This window comes from Dermochelys coriacea, chromosome 4 (assembly GCF_009764565.3).
Source record: "Dermochelys coriacea isolate rDerCor1 chromosome 4, rDerCor1.pri.v4, whole genome shotgun sequence".
In the NCBI taxonomy this organism is placed as follows: domain Eukaryota; kingdom Metazoa; phylum Chordata; order Testudines; family Dermochelyidae; genus Dermochelys; species Dermochelys coriacea.
In genome coordinates, this window is record NC_050071.1 from 6,173,080 (window position 1) to 6,191,295 (window position 18,216).

General features: G+C 42.2%; 1 protein-coding gene across 1 annotated transcript in view; it reads left to right on the forward strand.

Annotated features, from left to right (window-relative positions):
- ADGRL3 (adhesion G protein-coupled receptor L3) overlaps positions 1–18,216 on the forward strand; it is a 682,597-nt gene that overhangs the window by 515,867 nt on the left and 148,514 nt on the right. Inside the window, 3 exon segments of the mRNA XM_038399396.2 lie at positions 4,140–4,445; positions 6,441–6,544; positions 17,529–17,714. Coding sequence (XP_038255324.1) covers positions 4,140–4,445; positions 6,441–6,544; positions 17,529–17,714 — 596 coding nt within the window.

Consider the following 18,216-nt stretch of genomic DNA (forward strand, 5'->3'; position numbering starts at 1 on the left):
TATGAAGTAGTGTCTACTATTAAAATGGCCCCATGCAACACTGATTTTCTTCAAGTTTCAAATTGACCATTTATTGGCAGTGTGGCTAAATCCGGGTAGCTCATCTGTATTCTGTACTGTAGAAATTCAAGTAATTTTGAACAAGTTGCAGTCTATTTGTGGTTTTACTTGGATTTAAGTGTTATTTATATGTAAATGATTCCAATCTCTTATTCTTTTCCAACTAACCAATTAAATTGGTTTTAAAATACATGGATGTGTGAGTGAAATCTACAGTGGGAGCTTTCTGTGTTCTGTAAAACTCACTGCTGTTAATATGGCAATCTGGTCTTTTGGAACTCATTATCATGGTGACTTGTTGAATAATTAGACCTTTGAATTGAATTCAGTAGTATCCTGTCCATCTAATTCTGTTCAGTGACTTCAGACCAGTTGTTTTATCCTTTCTTATCGTTTGTCCTTCATGTGAAGCTGCAATCAGTGCTGAGATTGTTTTTATTTATTTATTTGTAATGGTAATAGAGAAGTGCACACACATACAAAAGAAAGAGAAAAATACCCTTGAAACTGCTTCTTGCATCAATGCCCAGGGGTCTAAGCAGATAAAATAACTGCCATTTTATGACTAAGGGAACATATTTGTAAATTCCCCATGCATACCTGATAAAATAAACCTCACAGAGCTACAACCTAAAACCAGTATACTCCAAGATTTACAATAACTATTTCTAAAAGGCAGGCTCAACATTTCAAACACCCCGAGATTTCTGTTCAAGTCAATGGGAGCTGCTGAACACTCATCATTTTGAAAGCCAGGTCACTTAGTGAGTTGCCTGAATATGGACTTACCCCCTAATTTTTGACACCCATTAATTAAAATGTTGGCCATGTATACTTAGGCATTAATCCTGGTATTGTTCTCCACTGACTGCTTGAAAAACAATTTGCCTTTTCCACCTACACTCAGAAATGTTTGTAAAAATTGAGTGGTCACTCATAATTACAGGTCAGTTTTGCCTTAGATGCCTTAACTAATATAGACATGACCATCTCTATAGTCACACTACTTAGTATATGTTATTCTGAAAATTAAAGGTAATGTATAGTTACCTAAGGCAACTGGAAACATCCTATGGTAATTTTCTCTCTATCTATCTAATCATATTGTAAAGTAAAAGCAGGTGAAATTTGACTGTGCCATATTTGCTGAAGTTCACAAGAACCTTTTAGCCATGCAGTAACTTCAGATGGAGAGCATATGTAGCTTGGTGTTTTAGCGCAGCTTTGAACAGAAACAAGGGGAAACCTGGTGATTTCTGTGAAGTTTTGCTTTGCCTTGTTTTGAGATTCATTCAAACCCAGAAAAAAGAGTGAAAGTGAGTCAGTGTGAACATGTTAGAAAATATGATCAGCAGCCCCGTGGTAGATGAAACATCCGTGATTTTCAAAGCCACCTCATGACAAACCCAGTTCTTGCACGCGTATAGTGTTTAATGCTGGCACGTTAGGGTCAGGAGGTTCATAATAAAGGGCCTGATCCCAAAAGGTGCGAAACACATGCAACTGATGCTGAAGGAGCAGATCGCAGGGTTGGACCCAATATGATTGTCACTGAGGAAAGCCATAAAGCAAGTACATTGAACTAATAATGTTATCACAGAAACAGTGATTTTTTAAAAAAAATGTAAACGGCAAGAAATTGATAATTGAGTCCTATAAAAATCTCCCCATTAAAAACTTAAGATTCATCCAAGAATGTTTAGCTAGCTAGTCATCGTGCTCAATATAGAAGAGAGAGATTGTCCAGTGGTGAGCGCACTGGTCTGAGATCTGGGTTTGAATCCATGGGTTGGATTCCCCATGTCACTTTGCCTCAGTTTTCAACCTGTGTAATGGGGATGATAACCTATCCCTACCATGCAAGGTGCTGTGAGGATCAATACATTAACAATTATGAGATGCTCAGACACTACGTTCATAGACTCATAGAAATGTAGGACTGGAAAAGGACCTTGAGAGGTCATCTAGTCCAGTCCTCTGCACTCAAGAGAATACTAAATAAAATGTTTGTCTCCAGGGCCTCAAGGGGTATATTTGCTTTTAAGGAGAAAAAGTCAACATATCTTTAAGTGGTGTTGTGTAATGTCATGGGCTGCAGTGACTCTCCTGCTGTGAAACTGGGCTTGTAGGACTCTTGTTCCTCCCCAAACTGGACACTTCAGCAAGCCCTAGTTTCAAGAGTGAAGCAAAATGTTACACCAAGCGAAAAATCAGAAGGCCTCAGTCTCTTACCAAAAATGTATGATATACTATCATGGGGGTGGGTCCCTGCTCAGTGTGGAAAAGGTGGTGGAAAAGACATCCATTTTTTCGACGGTGGTGATAACAGGAAGCCAGTTCTCCTCTACCCTTGTGCATTGTGTACTCATTCCCCCTCTGTGCAGAATGGAGGCACTTTACATGAATGCACAAGATACAAGGCATTAGGGAGCCAGGATCCACAGCTCTGTCTCAGCCTGAAGTGCAAATTCTAATGAAGGAGCTAATATGAGTGCTCTATTTGGTCAGCTTTTCGGAAGTCCTAATCAGAGCCAACATGTGGGTCTAAATAACAGGCAAAATAATGTAATTACAAGGGGACTGTCTCTCCATATTTTCACACACAATACTTAGCAGAGCAATTATACAACATAGAGCAGGTTAATGTGGTTTTAAATTAGTTAACCTCTCACTGCTGCCAGGCCCCTCTTGTCAGCAACAGTTGTAATGGAACATCCTTTTAATGATTAAACCATCAAGAAATGTGCCTTTTGTGAGATGTTGCTTTAAGGCCACCATACATGTTCCATTGTGAGGGCGCCAGCATTACTAGTAGGATCAGGCATTAGCACGGGAGTTGTTAAGGAATGTGAATGAGTTAGTTCCATAAACCACCTCTGGGCTAATCCCTGTGTGTGCACTTGTGGCTAGAATGACTCTCCATAAGACAGTACTGTTGTCAGGCACTGCAAGAGGGTGATGTATACATGAAGGATGTTTCACACAGTCATTGGTGGTAGTCATTAGCGCAGTTCTGCACTGGGGCTGACATTGAGCAGGGTGCTGGGAGTCTCTCTGAGCAGCAGTTCCTGGTGAAGGCTTTTCTAGTTCAGCCAAAGTTAGCCACCCATCAGTTAATACCACTGAGTGACATAAGCTTGTTTGAAAGATCTACTCTATTCTGTTGTCATTTTAGATACTTATACATAGGTGTGGTAGAATTCAATTTTTATTTCTTGATAATTTTGACAGATCATATTGATGTTTATTTGTAGGAATTGTTTTAGATTTCTATCAATTGAAATGTTCAGTTGTGCAAAATTATAGGTTTTAAGCATTTCCCCCCCATTTTTATCTATTTAAATATTCATGGTTTTGGGGCAAGGGGAGGTCTGGCAATTATTTAGAGAGAGTAGATTTGAGATAGTTAAAGCTTTGTGAACCATTAAAACACAAATTGTCAACCTCACATGTCAAAATATTCAAAGTAAATATCTTTAAATCAACAGATTATGCCTGTTTTTACTATGCATTTGCTAGTCCATTTGTAATGAGCCTCATTCAAAATTGTAAATCTCTGGATTTTTGACACTATTAAATTCTCAAGTGGCATTTCTCTTATTTTGCCTATCTATAAATTGTAATGATTATCAATGGAAATATTCTTTCATCAGTTTGTGTATGTAGGTGAAGTCGAAGTTGGCTGAGATTTAGCAATAAAAATCTAATTCTTCCAAGCCTATTTATATAGCACCCTTGCCTACAGTGGTCACCAGCAGACGGTTTAATAAGGAATTAATGTTTGATTGGAAGAAACCGAACACCTCTTATGTGTTTTGTAATGTAGTTGCACTTGTAAAGAGAGTGTCTTTGCAATGCTTTGGGAAGGACTATGAAAGCCTACCTTTCGCAAAGCTGTAATTAATGAATTGTTTGGTACTCGGACACAGTTTTGATGCTGTCGCTTCCTGAGGTCCTTGCTAATTTTGTAGAGTAAACAGTGCATCATGAAATATTTATGTGTCCTCTATGTTAGAACATCTCAAAGCCAAAGAGATCAGCAATTGCATTTTTTTTAATGTATTTTTGCTTGGTTTCAGAAGTATCGACATCTGGGGTGCATGGCATGGGAAGCACCACCACCAGCACCCCTCTTCTCCTCACTGCCACAAGCACCGGGCGCACCACCACCACCTCAGCCACGGGCAGAAGGAACAGGAGCACAAACACGCCCTCCCTGGTGGTAGATGTCCCCAATGAAATGACTACACCCCTTCCACCTGCCTCCTCCCAGCTCCCCGCTGTAGGGGCAGAGAGCTGTGATGCTGTGGAAGCCCGTGAGATCATGTGGTTTAGGACCCGGCAAGGACAGATGGCAAAGCAGCCCTGCCCTATGGGAACAGTAGGTGAGCCCCATTGAATTGGCCTGAGCAAGCCATGTGTGGATGCTGGGTGGTGATATTGGCCTGTGATGTATAGGAAGTCATAATCAATTATCTGGTGGTTCCTTCTGGCCTTTAATTCTGTGCCGCTCTGCCTCTGTCTCCATTTGTCCTTTCAGTGACTTGGTCAGAGATCTGCTTGCTATTACCATTTATAATGTACACACTGTCTCCTGGCAGAGCTTTGGTCTGACCCATTATGACTTTTCTTACGTTCTTATTAGAGAAGCAAGCGGCAGGCGAGGTCTTGCCGGGGAAGAGGCTGAGTGGAGGTGGAGTGAGCAGACAGGGCTGCCTCTGAGCATTGGCCCAGCACCACAGTTCCTTTGGTGCCATTGTAAATCTGGAACTGGTTCTAGTATCCAGTTTTGAGAACCCATATACCGATAAAATATGAGGAAGGTGGAGGGAATTCACTAAAGAGCAACAAAAAATTAATACAGGGTTGGAAGAAGTGCAGAAAAGTTTAAAGGAGCAAAATATGTTGGGTCTTAATTTTCCAGTGCCATGCATCTTGCGTCATCATTTACATATGTACGCGCAGCTTCTGATCCTTCTTTCACACCAGGTGAAGTCAATAGTGTAAAATATATATAAACCCCATGTTCGTGAGAAGAGAATTGGACCCAGTGAGTGCAGAGCGGGTATAAAATAGTACTTCTGGTGCCTTTTAGAGGCACTTTACGCAGATGTAAATGATTACACAAAGTTTAGGTCATTGGAGGATCAGGCCCATTGCTCAGCTGTATGATGACCAAGGGGAGAATAAAATAATCATCTATAAAGTCCTAGTCATAAAATAAAGGAAAGAAAGGAAGCAAAAGAAAAGTTAGGCTGAATATCAGGAGCCATTTCCTAACAACAAGATCTATGAAGCGATGGAATAGCATTTGTAGGGAATCTGTACGCTCCCATTGCATGAGTTACAGAAAACTAGATTGGATGAAGTATTCTGGAATATGGAAAAATTCCCCACAGGCAGGGGATGGTCCAGAGAGGCCAATAGCCCTTTCCTAGCTCTAATTTTTGTGATTCATATGATTCATTAAAGCTGCCATGTGTTGTCAGTACACCTGTTCCTGCTCCCTTTGAAGACATCAGCAAAACACTCTTTGACGTTAATGGGAGTAACATCAGGCCCCATATCTTATTTACTTCCCTATTGAAAAGTTTGGCTCTTCAGTGCAGAGCACCTTATGGGATGCAGGCTCTTTAATCTACATCTCTGCTTCCTTGCTTTCTAAAGATGTCTCGCTGAACCATTGAGACTGAATTTCTCTTTGTCTGTAAGCTCCTGGTATATTTTGCTATCTTTTTCAGGAGAGTGTTTAGGAAGTATTTGCTAAACAGCTTCTCCTCTAAAGTCCCTTTTGTCACTATGTGTGTGGTGGTGGGGATAGGGGGAGTGTGAGTTATTGCATCTTATTTGTAGCTATTAAACTTGGTGTGTTTCCATCCATGTGGTTCTAGGGCTTTACAGGGCAGCAGAATCTTCATAAAATGGCAGGGGAGGGGAATGGTGAGTCTGAGGGACTGATCCTGGGGGGGCAAAGCAAAGATAAAGGCTTGCCTGTTGGTTAGGGCAGTAGCCTAGGTCTTGTGGGACCCAGGTTCACTTTCCTCCTCTGTCACAGGCTCCCTGTGGGACCTTGGACAAGTCACATAGTCTGTCTGTGCCTTGGTTCCTTATCTGTGAAATGGAGATAATGGTACTTCCCTACTTCCCAGAGGCATTGTGAGGATAAATGCATTAAAGATTGTGAAGTGCTTGGATACTATAGTAATGTGGGCCAGGCATATCGTCCCATTGAGGTCCTCAAAACATAGCTTACATGGGTTGCAAATGTTGGGTACACTTTTTCTCATTATGAAATGATTGAAGCCTGTGAAAATAGACCCAGGCTTATTAATGCATTTGGTAGCAGATAATACAGAGTCTTTCCTGTGTTGTCTTTTTAGGTGTTTCAACTTTCCTGTGTCTCACTCCTGATGGGATATGGGACCCACAAGGGCCGGACCTCAGCAACTGCTCTTCTCCTTGGGTCAACCACATCACACAGAAGGTAAAGTTCTACATCCAAAGAACCTTCATTGAGCCTGTGGGGTGGGGGGGGTTGTCAATTACATTGCATCATATTTATATGGCACCTCTGGTAGGTGACAAAGGAAACAGTGCTTAAACCAAAACATAACAATAACCAAAAGACGTGACAGGCACGCCAACAACTTGTGATGCCCTGGCGCAAATGTAAGACATCCTTGGGCTATGGAATGGGGTGGAGCAGGAATTTTAAAGGCCTGGTGTCTGTAGCACTGGGAGGATGAGGAGAGACGGAGAGAGTTGGAAATAAGATTTAAACTAACACAGCCAATTAGAAAAGGGAGGGGAGAGGAGAGACCATGAGTTTGAGGGGGAAAAGTGATTCAAGAATGTTGAAAATGTGAGATTATCAAGAAAGGGATCTTTTTCCCTCGTGTCTCCTAAAGATTTTTCTGGTTCTTTGTAACCATAGAATAATCCTGTAATGAAATCTTTCCCGATGACACAATTGCACAGTACAATTGGGTTTCCATATTGTAGACTGGCTTGCTATTTTTAATTTCTCTTTAAGGCCTGGAAAGCCTAGTCCCTGTGAACGTTTCTGGTGCTTACATTTTGGCCCCCAGTGCAGTCTAACAATGGCTTTTATTACTTTTGATCAGACTTTCCACAGCATGGAAAACTACAGAGAAAATAGTTAATGGGGATGTAAAACCAGCATCCCAGAGAAAAGGGAACTAGGAACTGGAGTATATTGGATTAGCCAATGGAGATAAAAACAACCTAACCCCTATCTTTTGACAAAGTCATTTGATGAATGTTTTGTAGCTCTTCATCATTTATCAGTGTTAAAAGCACATTAACTTGTGACAAAAAAAGCTCTCTGACTCAGAAATGAACAGGCCCACTTTGGCTGCAATACACTGAATATTTTTGTTACTAGTACTCGGTGCTGTCAGCTGATTGCATTACAAATGGAGACCAGATATGTGTTTACACCACAGAGTCTGCGAGCTGAATCCTTCTTATAGCAATTGATGTGAATTTATTCACTCCTTATGACTAAGTAAAAGTGCCCTGGTATGACAACTAGCTGTGCTGCTGTATGTCTGAAAGGTTGCTCCTCTGAGTAGGCCGTGCAAATGAACAATATGGGGAGACCCTGCAGGAAACAGCATTTCTCTGTCTCTCTCTTCCCCCACTCCCCTTTTTTTTAACTACCTTGAGGTTCAGTAACCTGGCCAGACCATTAACACAGCCACCCCCCATAGATCGCATGACAGATAAGCTGCATTTATTTGTATCCCCTCCTTAAAACGTGGCAGGATAATGATTAGCACCGGACTGCTCTGCACACTGCAAACATTGGGAGCATGGTGCCCCTTGACTTTACTACAGCACGGCCTGGAAAGAAGGGTGGGTAACTTTCTCAAGATGTGATCAGACTTGCTGATTAATAAAGACTCTGTTTGCTGCCATTAGTAGCTGTGCAGTTTTTATTTTATTACCCACTGACTTATCCCAGAGGGGTTAATATTACTCATGCTAGTCATAATTCATCTCGGCAGCTGGGAGACCTCTTGCAGCTCGCTGAAGATGGCTGGGCCATTAGCCTTTAGCAAGGGGGGGGAATAATAACCTGTACTGATGAGATCCCCCTCAAGATTAGGTTTATTTTATTTCACACGCCAGATGTCATTTGGGCAGTAGAGTTGTTCTGTTTCATTTGTGAGGTGCTTTCAAAGCAGGCTGAAAATTAAGGGCCAGGTTTTCAAAAGCCTTCAGCACTGACAACTGGGCTTGGGTTTCCCAAAGCCACCTGCATCCAAGCAGCTCCACTCTTCTTCATGGGAGCTTAGCGCTTTGGAAGACTTTGTGACTTCATTGGGTGCCTAAGTGGGAGCTGAGCTCTTTTGAAAATCCAGCCAGGTAGGGTCCTGATCTGAAATCCACTGAGGTCCGTGGAAAAACTGCCATCGACTCCAAAGGGCTGTGGCCCTGGTTTAGGTGTCCAGGTGGGTACTGCTGGGCTCTTTTGCTAACCTGGCTGTAAAGGCCCAGCCACCTTGCTGCTCAAAATGCCTTTGCCTCTTGGATAAACCTCGCCATAGTTATTCTTGGCTTTGGGGGTGTGTGTGTGTGTGTGTGTGTGTGTGTGTGTGTGTGTGAGAGAGAGAGAATTCCAGGGGTAAAATCCAGAAGGGTTGTTCGCTAGGTGTGAGGGGTGGATGGGGAGGAGCTACTGCCAGCTTTCTCCTGCACGTCTCCAAATCTGTGAATCTCCAGAGGCCACCCAGGGCCTTCCCTTGCCTGCTTTCCAACACGGCTGCTGCCCAAGCTCCTTTCTAGGAGCCCAGGGATATGGGCAAGGGGAGGAGCAGGCCACGGGAACTGAAGCAAACTCCATTGCAGTGACAGGGAGACTTTCATATTGCACAGCTGGCTCACCTCCCTACATTCACCGATTGATCTCCATGGTTCTGTTCTCCCCTCTGCCTCTCATGCCAGAGACATGGGGGGAGCAGCACTGCTTGGAGGAGGTGGCAGAATTGGGAGAAATACTCCTTTGGCATAGAAGGACTCTGCCCGCATGCTTCCTCTTCCTGGCCCTCAGGCTCCATCTCATCAGAGTTCCTCCTACTGTTGTCTCCAGGATCCGGGCTAAAGAGGCAGAGAGTGGGAGTCCCCCCTATAGCATTCAGTGAAACCGTTAAGGGCTTTAGTCGATCAGGACTCTTAATTTTGTGTCCCTAAAAATAGGCTGGCACCAACACAATAAAAAAGCATGCTTATGCTTCTTTTAGGAGCATTTGCTCTTACTATGCACCAGCCATTCACCCACACAGAGCATGGTATTAAAAGTTTTACAATCCTGTATTGGCTGCCATTACAGTCATTGTGCTTGATGGGGATTCGGAATGGATATCCACCTCAGCAATTCATTGGCCTCCTGACATTTACTTTATTGTTGGTGCCTACAGTGCCCTCATAACACAGCAGGAGAATAAACTTGCCAAGTGCATTGAGTTATACACTGCTACATGTAGTAAGAGGCAGCAAAAAGGTCATCTTTGGATCCGTTGCATTGTCCTGGTTTTGAGGTCATGTTATCGGCCTTACGCTGTTTGTTTTGCCGCTTGCTTTCATCAGTCACAGCCTTTCCACCCAGTGTGTGATTTCTCTGAAGATGTCCCGGCGGCCATTTTAGTTGTGGGTGCTGCCTGGGAGAACAAGTGTCTGCTTATCTCATTTTCTAGCCTTGTGAAAAAACAGCCTTCTTTGCATCAGAATATGCAGGGCCATTTCTTTTAGATAGGAGCGGAAAGTAAACAAGCAGGAAGCCAGAAAATGAATAAATGAAATACATTTAAATACAATTAACCCCCCCCCCCGGGTGCACAGCTTGCTTGTTCACATTACTGTATGCCAGACACGAAGACAGACAAAGATTTGTGTGTCACCTTAACAGTGACATCAGTGCAGAAGCCTAGGGTGACCTATGCAGCAAGAAAGAGGGACTTTTCTGAGCAAGGGAGATCATGCAGGGACTGGGGGTAGGTCAGAAATTTGTGTGTGATAGGAATTTGTTAACAGGGCAAGAAAAATGAGTTCCCCTTGCTCAGCCATCTCTCCCTCCTCAGCTTCCCTCACTCTTTCCCCTCCACCACCGCCCCTTTGGATGAGGTGGGAGAAAAGAGTATCCATCTTTCTGTGCTCCCTTTTCTGTCCTCTCCAAGTCTCAGGCCCATTGATAATGTTCTTATCGTGGTCACGCCTAGAGCTCCCAATCAGGATCAGGGCCCAAATGTACCAGGCACAGGATCTACAAAAAACAGAACCAAGCACATAGTTTTGTCAGCCTGACAGGGACAACAGGAAAGCTACTTAGACGAGACATATTCACTATTAAGGGACATGCTCCATAGGGCCAAATTATGTAGTCTTTACTTTGTGCTTACTCAGTTATTGACACCCATGGGAGTTTTACATGCATAAGGACTATAAGATAGGGCTTTTATACAAAAATTGCTTTTCTTTAGGAAAATAAACCTCACCCTTTAAGGGTTGTTTTTTTCTTCCTTTGGTTTGTGTAACATTGCTTTCAACATTCTGTTATGTTTCAGAGTAGCAGCCATGTTAGTCTGTATTCGCAAAAAGAAAAGGAGGACTTGTGGCATCTTAGAGACTAACAAATTTATTTGAGCATAAGCTTTCGTGAACTACAGCTCACTTCATCAGATGCATTCAGTGGAAAATATAGTGGGCAGATTTATATACATAGAAAACATGAAACAATGGGTGTTACCATACACACTGTAAGGAGAGTGATCACTTAAGGGGGGGGCGGACCTTTTGTGGTGATAATCAAGGTGGGCCAATTCCAGCAGTTGACAAGACAAACAGCTACAAGATCTCTATCAAGCATTCTTACAACTACAGTACCCACCTGCTGAAGTGAAGAAACAGATTGACAGAGCCAGAAGAGTACCCAGAAGTCACCTACTACAGGACAGGCCCAACAAAGAAAATAACACATATCTATTCAGGGGACACCATCATAGGGCCTAATCACATCAGCCACACTATCAGAGGCTCGTTCACCTGCGCATCTACCAATGTGATATATGCCATCATGTGCCAGCAATGCCCCTCTGCCATGTACATTGGTCAAACTGGACAGTCTCTACGTAAAAGAATAAATGGACACAAATCAGACGTCAAGAATTATAACATTCAAATACCAGTCGGAGTACACTTGAATCTCTTTGGTCACTTGATTACAGACCTAAAAGTGGCAATTCTTCAGCAAACAATCTTCAAAACCAGACTCCAACGAGAGACTGCTGAATTGGAATTAATTTGCAAACTGGATACAATTAACTTAGGCTTGAATAGAGACTGGGAATGGATGAGTCATTACAAAAAGTAAAACTATTTCCCCATGTTTATTCCCCCCTTGCCCCCCCCCCCCAGTTCCTCACACGTTCTTGTCTACTGCTGGAAATGGCCCACCTTGATTATCACTAAAAAAGGTTCCCCCCATCTCCCCCCGCTCTCCTGCTGGTAATAGCTCACCTTAAGTGATCTCTCTTGTTACAGTCTGTATGGTAACATCCATTGTTTCATGTTCTCTGTCTATATAAATCTCCCCACTGTATTTTCCACTGAATGCATCCGATGAAGTGAGCTGTAGCTCACGAAAGCTTATGCTCAAATAAATTTGTTAGTCTCTAAGATGCCACAAGTCCTCCTTTTCTTTTTGCAAACATTCTGTTATGTTTCCCTAAGGAGCCTATGAGCAGGTGATATTTAGCAGGTGATATTTATATTTGCTGCTGCACTGCAGTTACATAATGAGTGCTGAGTGCAAGGTTTAATTTAGTTGGTAATCCAGTATGTACATGTACCCCAGAATTTTAAAGATGATATTCTAGGATTGTGCGTTGTAGTGAATGTGGGTATATGCTTACAGTACAGGGAAGGTGCATTGTAGGACATGAAATTGCATGAAATTACAGGTATTGGGATGCAATGCCAATCTTCACAACACAGTGGATGGAATCTGTCTATCTGGATAGGCATTTTTATTTGTCGTGTAATGTACTCAATACATTTCATAATTATACAAATTTCATTACATTCGTTGAATAAAATATTTCAATTTGATTTTCATTGTTTCTTCTCCTCTGGCTAATCTAAAGTGTCTGTCTGTGATATTTGTCAGTCTATTAATCAGTTTGCGGGTGTGTATGTAGGTGGGTAGGTATATCATATCTATCATTATCTATGCCGGGGTTTCAAACTCATTTTTGGAGAAGCACAAATTCTATTTTGTAACCTGGGCTGAGGTCTGAACTTGGGCACCTCTGCTACCCTTAGAGGATCTCCCATAGGTATCAAGAGGGGGTTTCACAAAGATAAAGAGCAGCTTGTGACCCTGGGGAAGGTTTTCAGATTCACCAAAGTGATGCTGGAGCCACTGTCGTATTAATTTTTAATTCCTTAGCTACTTTTGAAAATCCCCTGCTTAATGTGGTAAAGGTAAGTAAAGCCATGAAGGAGTTTGAAGTTGGCTCTTAAGTCCATGTTCAGGCATCTTGGCCAAAGTGCTGAGCAGCCAGTGGCTCTGAATAAAGTTGGTGGGATGCTCAATACTTTGTAAATGTTATTACTGACTTAGGAGCCTAAGTGAAGATTTCCAAGTTCAACTTTAGGTTCCTAGTTTGGAAAATCGCAGCTAAACCTTTACTATCATCTTCATTATTAGGAGTTATGGCCTATTCAGCCTCGCTCAGTGGGAAAGTATTCTCACCTTAAGACCACAGCTGTTTCTGCTCTTTCTCCATCCTCCTTTCTCTGTCTCTGTCCCCCATCTCTCTCTTTGTTTGTCTCTCTTCATTTTCTTCGCTCTGCATCTCCTTCCCTGCAACTGCTCCCAGTCCCCACCTGCATGGGCTTCTCACCCAGCCTGTTCCCTGGTCCAGCTGATAAAATGATGGGTGATTAAATGGTTAATCATAGAATATCAGGGTTGGAAGGGAGCTCATCCTGCTCAAAGCAAGACCTATCCCCAATTTTGATCCCTAAATGGCCCCCTCAAGGATTGAACTCATAACCTTGGGTTTAGCAGGCCAATGCTCAAACCACTGAGCTATCCATTCCCCCATGATAACATGGAGCGTTGTCATTAGGTTTTAGAGTCAACACACACTCCAATTATATGAACAAGGAGTGGGGGTGTCAGCATTCCCTCAGCTATTACTTGACTATCTGCAGACTCAAGGGACTCAGTTGACCTAGGCTCTGAGACTCAGTATCGTGGGTTTTTCTTCGCTGTGCAGAGGTACCCAAGAAGACAATCCTTGGTTCTAATTTGGAAGGTTAACTTCACGGTCATGAGGGCTAGAAATGTATTTAAAATGAAAGCTTGTGTAGGACACATGAGTGTATCAAACAGGCTAGATGTTTGACACCTCTGATCAACGGTGTTTGTCTTACTAAGTTATTTGTTTGTTCTGATTGTTATTGTGCAAGGCTGTGGGAGATGGCAGTAGTGGTCAATAGGTGATCATCTTCCATAGAAGCTGGACTTTGTGACTGCTCAGCATAGTAGCTAGTTTCAGGCTGCACCTAAGTGCAAGCTCTGGTTTCCCTGCTGTTAAGATATATGTGAAGTAACCATTAGATAATGTAGTTGCTGATTACAGTTGTAAACAGAGGTGGATTCACTGAAGCATTTTAAAGACAGGTTTTGACTATATCTGACCATTGTGGATGGAAACCCGAGTGATGCCAGGAAAGTGACCCTAATGTTAACTTCATGTTGTGCAGAGGCCTTATGTAGTTGTAATAGTTTCCAATTCTTACCTGTGGATGCTTCTGATTTTGATAGAGTCCAAGCACAGCTTGGAGATTGTTGTGTGCTCTGGGAGAAAGTAAGTCATAAAAGACTCCTCTTCTGCATGAGAACGAGAACAGCAAAGATGTGGTTGAGAAGTGTTTTATAGACTGGAAGCTCAAGATAAATTTGTGTGATATTTATTTTTGGCCCCACTGACAGATTTCCCCATTAGAAACAGGATGGCAGTGAGCTTTGGGGAAGGAAGTTTGCTGAGAGATGGTGAGCTAATCCTAAAGACAGCCATACAAATCTGCGAAGCAATGGTACAAGCCAAACTCAGTTGCAAGCTTTCCATGAAGAGGAGAGTCAAGGAAGCACCCATGAGGATATCGCTCAGAGGGGCACAAAGGACAGACATGAGAAGAAAACCCACGGGGCACGCAGTCAGCACAAGGAAGAGCACAAAACCAGAAGGCAGGCTGACGGCTGTGTAGGAATTTGGGAAGTGAATATGCACATACAGACTGTCTAATATCTGGCCAAAAGAGCAGCATTTGTTGTGAGTGTAACCAGTTTGCAAACCCATGCAGGCAAAAGGAAAATGTAAATGTTTTGAAGGAATACATTGATAACTTCAGTGGTGGACCGCTGTACAGCGATTCCATATCTCAATCGCCACTGGCAAAGGCTGGCCTATTACCCTTGAAGCCCAGGGAATGGAAATTGCATATAAAGTGGACGCAGGTACTGAAATCAAGGTGTTACTGGTATGATTGTGACACATTCCGATTGATGGATGCCAATTTATGAAACAAGCAAATATCCTGAAAACACACATTGCCCTGTTTCTGCAGTGGGAAGATGCCGTATCACTCTGATATATGACAAATGCTTAAAGGATTTAAGTAAGTTAACAGTAACATGGCAAATAGCCTTAAGTCTGTGCACCTTTTTTACCATATGTGCAGCCAGCACCATTCCTGTGGCTGTGAGGAGCAACTTAACAGTAGAGGAACCTACAGACAATGGGTGCATTCTGCTGGCAGTGGTTGGAAAAAACTCAGATTAGTTTTGGCAGATGTTCCTAACTCAAGAGAGTTCTTGATGGCTTTTTAATGTCTTTTGACAGGCACCATTTCCAATGCCTCCATTTTGGTGTTTGTTAGCCTCTGTTATATTATATAGAATGGTGTAGCAGCTCCTGGGCTGCACAGATGCTTTTATCATTTGGGACAACACAGAACAGGATCCCAGTGACAGGCCTGTATAAAATTCCATAGGTTGCTGGAGACAGTGCATTGAAACTGAATAAAACAAAATGCTGACTGCAAAGGAAGAGAACTTTTGTATTTGGCGGACTCATCTTCATTACAACCCAGGGACCTACTTTAAACACAGTGACCTGTGGCACCTGGAAAGAGACAAACACATGTGGCCTAGAACCACTGGGCTCACTCATTAACAATATGATGGCTGTACCAACACAACTGCAAGAAGCAGTGGCATTTCTGCTACTTGGCTCAACCCTCCCTCCGCACACACACACACACACGAAAAACGGGTGGCAGAAGAATAATTTTATAAGCCCCAGTGACTCATTGAAGGTCACCAGTTATTTTAGGACTTAGAGGAAATCAAAGAGAAAAGTTTAAAATGAATTGTTTTAGATCAAAAGTGAAGAATGTGTGTAATAGCTGTTACCATTCTGCAAGGCTACTAGCTGTATCTGAAGAGGACAAGAGGTCAGCCACCATAGTAGAATACAGAGCTCTTCGACTGCCCATCAGAGCAGAGAGTGGCAGGCACCTTTTAAAAGTAGAATCTGGTCTCGGTGGTATGAGATGCATGAACAATAAGGTTAAAATAATTTAATCCTTTAATATAAATTGTCATCGCTATAATGGAAAGAACACCACCTTATATCTCTCTTTAATTCTCTGAAGATGAGTATATGAGCATCTTCACTCTCGTTTCATTAAATCAGACAGTTGTAGCTGCTGAATTGGTGTTAGTTATTCATTTATAAGCCAATTAATTGTTTTACCTGGAGACAGAAGCTCTCCCTGCTATTTCTATATTTCTACAATCCAGCGTTTAAATAGGCATCCAAAATGGGAGAACAAGAGAAATATCTGATTTTATCTATTGGACGATAATTTGATAGTGTCCCTTTCACCCTAGAGGGGATTTGTAACTTTGCCTAAACCTGCTTCTGTGCAATTTCCCTTCACCCCTATGGAGAGGAAGGAAGTACAAAGCCAGCAAGGTAAACCAGCTCAAGGGAAGGATAAAGCCCAAAAAGGAAACAAATATGCCAGGGTAATGCCAGGTTCAGGTTTGGTTTAGGTGATATTGAGATTCAGGAGTCTGTTAATGATGCAGATATTAAAATCCCTAAACTTCAGTATAACCCAAATAGCCTATTTGCTGGTCCCTACTGGAGGCTCCTCTGTGGCGGCACCGGAAAGCTTTGTCCCTTGTTTGAAGCTGACACTCTTTCCCCATTGACTTTGTGTGTTTTCATGCTGCCAGTCAGAAGATGCAGTAAGCCATTAAATTCAAGCTTTAAGATTAAACAATAAAATGATTGAGGTGAAGCACTCCCACTGTTTAATATGGCTCCCAAATTGCAGCAGTGGCCAACGTATTAAACAGCTCTTCTTTTCAGTAGTGCCTTGAATGGCTGAATACACTTCTAATTATTAAATCAAAGTTATGAAAATTGCTGTTTGTTTCCTAGTTAATGTGGGTTATAGCAGTCTCATTTTGTTCTTTTTTATGAGAAGTCAGTTTTGCTGTGGAGACCAGTAGCTGAAATGTAACTTCTTTCTTCATCATCAAGTAATCTGCTGGGTTTGAGAGCTGCTGTTATTTTGATGATAAGCCCATGCATATTTACACATTGATTGTGCTAGGGAAGGTATTGAGATGTTACCCTATGGCTGAAGAAAACAGGAATTCCATTGTGTAATTCCACTTAAGGCAGCTGCTCCTACTTTCCCACCTCCAGATCTTTATTTTTGTTACAATAATTGCTGGCAAGTTTACAGTACAAAAGGAATATTGTGCCCGATAGATTCCAGTACCATGCAGTTATAGGGCCTGATTCTGCTTTCACTACACTGGTGAAAATTGGTAAGTAACTCCACTGAAGTCAATGCTGCCACACTGGCAAGAAAGCAGTGTGTGTTTAATCAGATTCAGCTCCACTGATTTTAAATCATGAACTCTCTTGTGGTGTATTCCCTGCTTGAACCTTTATTTTGCAAAACAGTTTGCTGTCTTAACTTTCTGTGTGTAGGAGGGACGGCAGAATGATTAAAATAAAATACAAAATTGTTGCATTGCTGCAGGGAAAAATGCATCAAATTGTTAAACATTTGCATCAGCTTTTAATTCTTCTGCTTTGCCCACTCTGACACATAGCTGTCTTTCACAAGAAAATGAGTAATTTAGGTCAGCATACTTGCAAACTGAATCAGATTAAAACATTGGGCTAATTGAAGATATTTACATTCACAACAAAGATCCAGGCTGATGGTACAATGATCCTTATGCATGCATCTAATAGGAGAAAATAGGATCCTTTTCCTTCTACGCTTTTTACCACTTAGTCAGGAACAGTGAAACATCTTTCTGTTTTCTCCTGTCCTTTAACTCCTAGCTGAAGTCCGGGGAGACAGCTGCCAACATTGCCAGAGAGCTTGCAGAGCAGACAAAAAATCACTTGAACGCTGGAGACATCACATATTCAGTCCGAGCCATGGACCAACTGGTGGGCTTGCTGGATGTGCAGCTCCGAAACCTGACTCCAGGTGGGAAAGACAGTGCTGCGCGTAGTTTAAACAAGGTAAGAAGCAAAGGCCTTGGGAAGGGTGAGGAGGATAAGTAACTAGTTGTGCTTTGTCTAGAGAGCTGTTAGAAGGCCTCACTATTGCCAGTGTTGGGATGTGATTCTTTCTAAGTAGATGGGAGCACGTGGCTCTTTTAATTTGCAATGTATTTTTAGTCTGTTGAGTCGTGGAACAGTTGTTAATGCCAAGTGTGCTGCTAGTGTTGGAAAATGTCTACACTCAAATGCTTGAGTGCAGCTTGAGAGAAACTCTGTTGAGGCAATTGGAAATATTCTGGATTTACACCTATGTGACTGGTAGTGGAATTTTGCCCAGTGAGTCTATTGCTGAATCTACTTGTGAAATGACCCTCACACTCTAAACCACAAAATGAGGGATATGGGTTTATAAAAATGAATTTACATTGAAGGGAGGAGGGGAAAGGTATTGGAAATGGCAAAGTGAATGTTAATTAGTAAAACGCTTTTATTTAAAATAGCACAACCTGGCAAGGTAACT